Source organism: Lytechinus pictus, chromosome 18, assembly GCF_037042905.1.
Source record: "Lytechinus pictus isolate F3 Inbred chromosome 18, Lp3.0, whole genome shotgun sequence".
Lineage (NCBI taxonomy): Eukaryota > Metazoa > Echinodermata > Echinoidea > Temnopleuroida > Toxopneustidae > Lytechinus > Lytechinus pictus.
Window position 1 is genome coordinate 17,240,001 of NC_087262.1, and position 10,073 is coordinate 17,250,073.

General features: G+C 35.6%; 1 protein-coding gene across 1 annotated transcript in view; it reads left to right on the top strand.

Moving 5' to 3' along the window:
* Positions 1 to 9,801, top strand: part of LOC129282019 (heparan-alpha-glucosaminide N-acetyltransferase-like) — a 15,719-nt gene extending 5,918 nt beyond the window's left edge. The window contains exons 5-11 of the mRNA XM_064112973.1: positions 2,825 to 2,946; positions 4,566 to 4,698; positions 5,582 to 5,668; positions 6,306 to 6,380; positions 6,696 to 6,766; positions 7,356 to 7,468; positions 8,961 to 9,801. Coding sequence (XP_063969043.1) covers positions 2,825 to 2,946; positions 4,566 to 4,698; positions 5,582 to 5,668; positions 6,306 to 6,380; positions 6,696 to 6,766; positions 7,356 to 7,468; positions 8,961 to 9,139 — 780 coding nt within the window. The 3' untranslated portion in view covers positions 9,140 to 9,801. The remainder of the gene's footprint in view (positions 1 to 2,824; positions 2,947 to 4,565; positions 4,699 to 5,581; positions 5,669 to 6,305; positions 6,381 to 6,695; positions 6,767 to 7,355; positions 7,469 to 8,960) is intronic.
* The last annotated feature ends 272 nt before the right edge of the window (positions 9,802 to 10,073 follow it).

The window sequence follows — 10,073 nt, forward strand, 5'->3', positions numbered from 1 at the left end:
ATTTAAAATAATAATGTTTTTGGTATGGAAGTGATAGCATTTTTGTAGTGCATTCTTCTAAAGACCATTGTTTAGCTAACACAGGGAGGAGGTCAAGAGGATGGCATTATTGTACATGGTGGTAGCCACAAATACAGTCTTCCTCTTTTCAAACAAGCACAGAAAGGAGAAAGAATACAGAGATATTGTCATTACAGGGTTATTGTTGTTTTTTTGGCTCACCTGCATAGCAGAGTGAGACTACATGTAAAGGCGCCTCTTTTCCGACGGCGGCGGCGTCAACACCAAATCTTAACTGAAGGTTAAGTTTTTGAAATGTTGTCATAACTTTGAAAGTATATGGACCTTGTTCATGAAACTTGGCCATAATAGTAATCAAGTGTTACTGAACATCCTGTCTGAGTTTCAAGTCACATGACAAAGGTCATTTAGGGTCAATGAACTTTGACCAAGTTGGGGGTATTTGTTGAATTACCATCATAACTTTGAAAGTTTATGGATCTGATTCATATACCTTGGACATAAAAGTAATCAAGTATCACTGACACGTCTTAGGTCACATGATCAAGGTCAAATATCATTTAGGGTCATTGAACATAGTATTGTTTTACTATATGAATGGTGTTTTTTGTGAATAATTTGTTCATAGCAGTTTTCAAAGCCAGCACTGCTACTATATTGAATTGCGTAATGCAGGTGAGACTGCCAGAGGCATTCCACTTGTTTAGTTTAGAAATTATTGCATTATGGTAAGGTCAAATGTGTAGCAATTAAATGCATGGATGATGTCAAAGAATGATTGCATTCTGCTGCCTACTTGAATCAAGCACAAGGATGATGGTATATCAGAGTAATAATTATATAATATTGACTGGTCTTGAGGGGAACATCAAATATATTGCCAGCAAAAGAATCGTATTGGCCCGAGTCTTTAGACGAGGGCAATATGGGTCTTTTAAGGGCAATATATTTGATGTTCCCCGAAAGAAGGGCAGTCAATATTTTTATTATCATCCAAATCAGATTAGAGCAAATGACTAGAGCAAAAATCATGATAACAGTCATATCTTTTAAGAATAGAGTTCTGTTGTGTCATGATAATATCAGTGTCTAGGCTCTGCACTTTACCATTATGACGTACTTGCAAGCGCCCAGATCCAGCGTTGTCTTTATTATGACGTAGATCGTTGGTGCGCGGAACATTATGAAGCGTATCACTTCATTCGCATCCTCAAAGGCCCGGATGTGAGACCAGGGAAAATACAAAGGTATATTTTGCGTCGTCTCTGCATGCAAAGTCAATACGCGCATTGAGACCGAGGAAACTACAAACAATATACCTATCCCTTCCTGATAATAACAAAAAACAGGGAAATACGGTTTTGTAAATGACCAGCTCAGATGTCTGATACGGGTGATAATTGGTGATATTGCATTCCACCTTCCATTTTCTTTCTTGATGGTAGTGTTTGTCTATTTCACTGCAATTAAAACATAATGGTTCATGGTAAGGTGGAATGCATAGAAGAAAAGAATGCATATATCCTATCTATGAATTACAAGGCCTATAGCTGTGTGTTTGTTGTTTTAGTTTATACGGTGCATATCATTCAGCAGTGAACATTTGTGCCAAATTATTTATCTTCAAAATAATTAGACTAGGTTTCAGTCACCCTGTTGGTTTTTGAGAGAGTGGAAGATTAAAAAGATTGTGTTCCGTTGATATAAGATGCTTGATGCTCAGCCCATTTGTCGCCTTGAGGAGTGTGATCACATTGCCTTAGATGTCCATGCTTGCTCAATGGCTGTAGTGTGAAGAACATGCCTTCAATGACTTCAGTCCAGCCTTTGTCATATCCTTGGATACACTGATTCCAGTTTTCTTGAGTTTCCTCTGGTTGATATCATTTGAGACCAAGGTTCAGAGCTCTTTAATTTCTCCAAGATGGGGCGGTACTGCGTTTCACAGATTTCCCATAAGGGTTACTGGCAAGAGGTACATGTAAACCAGTGTCATTCTAATAACACCTTGAGCCAGTTCTTTGGGACCTGACAATTTCAGACACAGAGGGTGTTAGACCCATTTTCTTGTCTCCCTGTACAGTAGATGGGTGTTGTCTTATTTTGTATTTTGTTTTTCGAATGCCAGAGATCTGCAAATTATTTCTGCAGCTGTATTGCTCGAGATCATCACTGCGACTTACAATTTATTGACTCCGTTCACCCTCTCTATCTCTAGCTTGTCTTGTAGTGAAGTATAGTGACGCTCTTTCTGGCAGAGTTTATGTTCTAGGTCCAAAATTGTGGACTTTGTTTTTCTCATTCCCTGAAGTCTCTCTTCTACAACTAACTCAGGTCATTACACGTATGGCTGGTGTAAACCTACAATTACATTGTATCAACAACTGCATAGCATTTTCGTATTTTGGCATAATGAAGATTATTACCACATTATAACCATCATACAGATACTAATAAACGATATCATATTAATTAATCAAATAAAGGAATTCTCAATTGGTGGTTCAATTTTAATTCTTCAAAGTGATTGTATTTAAAATTTTTTTTTTAATCTGATAGTGTTTTCTTCTCAGGCACTCCTTATTTTCCTAGCTCGTAATCTGCCAAAGTCGCCCCTTCGAACCAAATTAATCAAATAAATCCCAAAAAGCTGCCATTTTTTCGGACACATTGGAGTTAATATATAACAGTACTATATATCTAAGTCTGATGCTAAATATGGAAATGTTATACATTGCTAATCTCTGCTATTGATGGTAATATCAATATCTAATTTCTCTCCCTTTATTTTTTCAATTGGTAGCGTGCAGTTTACAGAGAACTGCGTGATTTGTTGGATTACTGGCACGAGTGGATCATTATGCTGAGTTTTCTCGCCCTTCACGTTTGTCTGACGTTCCTACTTCCTGTCCCCGGCTGTCCAACGTAAGTAATCACAGGATACAATTAGCGAATAGGCAAGACTACGTTCTTGTACCATTGCACCAAGTAGAATATCTGCTATTTGTATTGTACAACGTTTTTGAAATATGCAAAAAAAAAAAATTAAAATGATAGACCTTATGCCAGGCTAATCCATTGAAATGAGGAAAAAATCATTCAAGCAAAGAGAAAAATCACTGAACTGCAGCACATGGGTCTTGCTAGCAGGGATTGAAGTGCAGAATAACGGGAGAGTGCATTCAGCTAGTTGGTTCTACACGTATTGCACCTACAGTTATTTACCAAGTGCAATAATACACTGAATCGTAACAGTACATTTTGGACAGTACGTTTGTAACGGTACGAATGTTGCACATTCAGCCTCCCATTCACTAAATCAGGGACCCATTTCACAAATCTTGTTGTGATAAACAATTTGCAATAACGGGTAAAAGCTACTGAAATCCTTCCATCTGATTGGCTGATGATAAATTTGTAATAGAAACTGTACATTTGTTATTACAGCAAGTCTGTAAGAAACGGGGCCCATATTCTCAAATCATTTTGATTCCCATCAGCTGCGGTTGAAATCCAAATTTTGTATATTTGAATTCTCGTAGTTGTGTTAACAAATATTTAAATCAAAAGTTTATGAATGCCATTTGTAAAATGTTGTCTTCATTCACTCCCATTATGTAGAAACAGTAAATATTTGGTGTGTCCCATCTAGCACAAGACCAAGGGGGTGTTTCAAAAAGATGTGACTAAAAGTTGGACTTAAATTCCCTGTTGCATGGGGTATAAAAAGCAACCCCACATTGGTCATACCATGCTCAGAGGGTGCGCACTACTGCCTACTAATCAATGAGATTTTGCGTTAAATGTGTGCATTTTATACTGAACTCTTTGTGTCCCAAAAGTGTAACCAAGAGTCATGTGTAAATGCTCATACATGTATGTACATGATATTTAATATGCAATCTCTTTAATTAGCACGCTTTAAGTGCGCATTCTTTGGGCATGATGTGACCAACACGATAATTATGCATTTTATACTGCATGCAGTTGGGACTTTAAGTGTGACTTTCTGGGGAGCGTTCCATCAACATTTTTGTCTGACGAGTTGTCCGATCTGACAACTTTCCTTGATTCTGATTGGCTGTGAGGCACTGTTACTATGGTAACTGCTCCCCAGGTGTAGAAAGGCTACCTATGTGTATTTACAATTTCATTAAAAGGCAGCTATTAATAATAAATAATAATATTTGAAATTTATATAGCGCATAATAGTCAAAAGACTCTCTATGCGCTTTACAAAATATATTCAATAAATAATACATTAAATCTTATCTGAATCATACAATAAACCTAAACCTTAATCCTAAAATACTTAATACAAATTAGAACAAATTAAATCAATACATAAAGTTACATCATTAATGATCTTGACTCTGTAAGACAAATGTTAGCTAAATGCAGTGACTGAAGACTTCTGTTCCATGCACATTTTGCACACGACTGACTAGGAACCAATCAGAATTTGTCTTTCAAATTATTGATTAATCGCTTACCTTTGTGTTAGGGGGCAAGGCTTGACTCTCCTATATTTTCACTCCATTCAGGGGGTATCTTGGACCCGGTGGCCCTTTGGTTGGTGAAAACAGATCACTGGAGAACTGCACGGGAGGAGCAGCAAACTACATCGACAAAGTCATCCTGACATATAATCATGTATACCCTAGAGGCACGCAAAAGGTAAGTTTGATTGTGACTCAAGGGGAGAGGTCATTAAATTGTGAATTGAATTCATTGGAACATCTTTGGCATCTGCCAATATTGTGTTCAATACAAATGTACAAAACATACAAAACATAATTGAGGAAAGGCAAAATAACACAAGGTAAAAGAAGGTATAACAAATTATTGAATACAGTAATTGTATTGAATGAATTGTGAATTATTAGTTTAATTTCATTTTGAAATGAATGCCCTTTGATTTTGATATTGATAACTTGGATGGGTTTGATGTTAACCGTGCGGTGGCTCGTGTTAGAGTTTAGGAGAGATTTATAGTAGAAAAAGGAAGGTGAAATTGAATGACAGGTAAGCGGAGGAGAAAAAAATTCCCATACAAAAAGAAGAAGAATATCTGTTTCATATTTAGTAGTTTTAAGATGACATAATTCCATTCACCTAATTCATTGTAAGCTGAAATGGAAAAGCACAGTACTAGTAACAAGTAATAGCTAGAGAGTATAATATTAATGATGATGATAATGATGATGGTAATGATGAATTTGATGATGATGATGGTGATGATGATGATGGTGATGATGATGATGATGACGATGATGATGATGAATTTGATGATGATGATGATGACGATGATGACGATGATGATGATGAATATGATGATGATGATGATGAATATATGATGATGAATATATGATGATGAATATATGATGATGATGATGGTGATGATGATGATGATGATGAAAATATGATGATGATGATGACGATGGTGATGATGATGATGATGATGATGGTGATGATGGTGATGATGGTGATAATGGTGATGATGATGATGATTATAGTAATAATAGTAATAATAACTGGATATGTTAAATTTAATCCATAGAGAATCTATAAAACAACAGTACCGCATGATCCAGAAGGAATTCTTGGAACTCTTACTTCAATCTTCATGACCTTTCTTGGATTACAGGTATGAAGCACTTATCATCATGATGTCACATTTCCCCCAAAATATTGTAATTTCTGTAATTTGTTAATTTCTTTTTATTTTATAGATAGCATCTATCACATGTATACATTTTCTTTTTGAAATAATGAAATTGCATTTAATACCAGATATTCTCTTTTTGTAATTTATTGGTCTATTTTGTTTTGGTTTTTGCCCCCTACAATGCCCCTTCTACAAAGTTTTATGCAAAATATTTTTTTTTAACTTATGTCTATAACAGAAAAATAAAGGTCCCAGTGTAATTACGTGAACGGTGTATCATTGTATATTGTTTAGAGATTTCTAATTGATAAATTGCAAAGAAAATTTCTAAAGAATAGTAAAAACTAACTTTTCTTACTAGCCAAGTATTGTTTACAAATTGTGCATGAAACACAATTAATGTTATATGTAGTAAATATGTATGCAGAAAAGGGGGATAGTAGCAGTGTTATCTAAAGTAGATCTATACATACATTCTTCTGTAATCATACAAAATATGCCCTTAAAAAAAAGGAAGGTAAGGAAAATGAACAGCTTTAAGTACTTTACATTCAAAGTTTGATTACGTGTGAATGCTTTTGATTAATTGAGTGCTTATTCTGTATTTGTTTTCTAGGCCGGCAAGATATTCCATTTATTTTCCTTCGCAAGGGATAGAATCATAAGATTCTTGATCTGGTGTGTTCTAACTGTAAGTATTTAACACATATTTAACACAAATTAACTATCAGCCAATCAGATTGGAGGAATTTAGTACCTTATAACTACTACCATAAATTTGTTAACTGTAACAAGATTTATGCAATGGACCCCTGGAGAATGATCTTTTATAATAATAATATCCTTCAAAAATGACATGAAAAGAACTTGAAGACTTATAATGAATTTTTCCACCTTTCACACAACAGGAGGTTCCCTAAAGATGTATGATGTGGCTTTTATGTGGATAGATGGCGTTAGTGTGAATATAGATTCGTTCATTTTATTCTCATTGATTTGATTACAGGGTGTGATTGCTGGCGGTCTCTGTGGTTTCTCAAAGGAAGATGGTATTATTCCTGTCAATAAAAATCTATGGTAAGCCAATCGTAAAATCACTGTTTACATTTTTAGAAAGGGTTTATATATTACTCCTGACTCTCTCCTAAGCAAATTCATATCTATGTTTATTTACCTGTAAACTGTATTTCTCAGTAATGTGAAAGAAAGTTCATAATCATTTCTTGTATATTCCAACAATGGTTTCCTGTTCAGTGAGTTAGAGGTAAATGCCAGTTGTGGTAACAAGCTAAAAATGTATTTAAACAGAATTCAATAAAATGAGCATTCAAGTGTTCGTATGTATAGATGGAAATATTTGTTGCAAAATTATTTGGTAGAAGTTTGTAATTGTTGAGAAATGGACAAAATAAGCATGGAATTCCGGCCAGGTGTTTGAGCTTTCCCTCAAGTAATAAAAATACACTGTCCCACCTGTGCTTATCTGTGTTGGTGTAATTATATATAACTAATTTTCGACATTTAATGCTTTTTCAGAGTTATCAGTATTAGAATGAACCCGATTTAAGTCTGCGATGATATGATGACAGAGTAATCTCTAACTCATTGCTGCAAATTTGAGTACTTTTCATCAAATTTTGAATCTTGATTTTTTTGTTTTATCCAGGTCGGTATCATTCATACTCACCACAGCCAGCATGGCGTTCTTCCTGTTGGCTGTCTTCTACTATCTTATTGACGTTCATCACTTGTGGACGGGAGTCCCATTCTATTTCGTTGGTGAGATTTGATTTCCCTTTTTGAAGTTTTAGTCCTTGTGACTTTGAAAATGGGGGGAAAACCATCTCAAAGGCCTGAATTCAAAATGATGGTCACAATTGTGTCATGTTACAAAACCTTGGTCGGTGCAGATTCATTGTATATTAATCGCGCTTCATTCAAGCATGAACCCTTTGCGTAAAGCACGCATTTACGATTGAACTGCGTTTAATGCATGCGATGGAATAAGCTTAATTTTGTACAAGAATTGCAGTCCATGGATTTGTAATATGGTACAACTGAAGTCACCTTGGTGAATGCGGACCAAGGGGATTTTATTTTGAAAGGCTGTTTATAATGCACCTAAAGTTGTGATATTCGATTTTGCCCAAAGTTCGAACGGACATGGGCAAACAAAGTTTTTCTTTTGCTGGTGCATTCATTTGGAATAATTTACCTACTGTTTTAAGAAATGCCCATTCCGACCCTCATTTAGTCTTTTATTTTGGCGTTATAATAGCCTTAATTCATAAACGGGCCCTTTGTGTTGTTATCTTCTTTACAGTTTGTTTGTCTTAACTTATATTGTACACGTTTTATACCCATGTTTGTTATGTTTGTATTTTTGTTTTAGGGCCTCCAAGGACAACAGTATACCAATTACTGATGGAGCCACCCTACTAAAAAAGACAAATAAATAAATGAATCAATGAATGAATCAATCAATCAATCAATCAATCTATCTTAAGCATTGGATCTCCCCAAATTACAAATTGATGCATAATGATAAGCCTTTGAAAGCCCTTTTGAACTTTTTTTGGAAACTCCCCCATTCTCCTTCTTCAAGTCACCATCTATGATCAGGGCTGGTTTAAAAAATACCTACTATCAAATGCAAATCTTATTATTAAACACAACTTGATTTTCAACCAATCAAATGCATGCATTCAGGGGGAGGGGGTGTTTCACAAAGATTAAAGTGTGACTTCGATGGGCACTTAAATTCCCTGTGGTATGGAACGCCTTACTGCATTGGTCAAATCATGCCAAGAGGACGCATGATACTGCATATTAATCAATAAGGTTACATGTTACATATCATGTGCGTGTCAGCTTTTAACTCGGCCCGCTTTGTTCGACTAGACTCATATACAGCACACTGCAAAGTTCGACTCGAGTCATATTCTATTCACAATACTCAGAGTGTATTAAGTCTATTGTTCATACACACATACACAATAGTGATGTGGGCATCGCATTGTACTGTTTACGCACAAAGCTTTTCTTTACAATAAACCAATCAAAAGCTGTTGTAAGCTGAATTAACATAGTGGTTGCACCTTGAGATTAATGTGATGCAGGAGTGATCCTGTCCGTGGCGGGCAAAGAGTTAAGCATGACTCTAACTGAACTCTTCGGGAAACACCCTTAGGATTTACACTTATATTTTTTAGGTCTAACTCCCCCTGGAATCACATTTACTACATATTGCTATCTCTTTGCGTGTCCGCAGGAATGAATTCCATCGCCGTGTACTGTGGATCAGAGGTTCTTGGGGATTACTTTCCATTCTGTTGGCATCCAATCTACAACACCCATGCAGAGCTCTTGGCCATGAACGTCATAGGAGCAGGCCTATGGGTCCTCATCTCATTTTACATGTACACTATCAACTTCTTCGTCAAAGTGTGATACATCTGCTCCGTCGTTCATCACTAAGATCAGCATTATTAATGCAATATCTCTCCTGTGTAGATTTATACATTATTTAGAATTATTTATTAATAATAATGAAAAATTCTTGTATAGTGCAAAATACATTGGCAAAATTGTCTCTGAGCACTTTTTATTAGTGGAGTTGGAGTGGAGAGCACTGGTTTCCTAATTGTTTACAAAATGCGAAATAAATGTAATAATAATAATAAGTATTTCTAATGCGCACTTTCTAATGAATCATTACTAAAGGCCCTACATATGGTATTAAATAAAGAAAAACATTGGAAATATTCACAATTAAAATCATCAAACATAACATTCATATGAGGAAAAAACATGGACTTCTCTAATATTATTGTGAAAATAGGTAATATTTGACACTTGATTGGAGTGTCTTAAGAGTGTTCATATTCCTGATAGTGCTTGGCAGTCTATTCCTCATAACTGGGGCCACATAGCTAAAAGCCCGATCTCCATAATGCTTGGTCCGGCTACGCGGAATCACGAGGGTGGTAGATGTGGAAGATCGTAAAGAATAGTGGCACTGCTTCACGACATGAAGATCCTTGATGTAAGTAGGTGCTGCGTCATGAAGAGCTTTGAACACCAATAAATGTGTTTTTTTTGTACTCTTTCTAAAAAAACAGTTTCATTTGTTGGTATATTCCTAAGATATTCCGGCAGATTATTCCTTGAAACAGCGGCTGCATACAAAAATGATCTCATAATATGACTTTGTCACTGTATGTAGGACCAGTACAAACGATCTTTTACTAGAACAAAGCATTCTTTCTGGTTTATACGGTATTAACAATTCATTGAGTTACAATGGAGCAAACTGATGATGAAATTAGTAGGCTAATCAAAGTACTCCTTCCTACTCTGCAGAATATCAAAGGGGTATATTGTC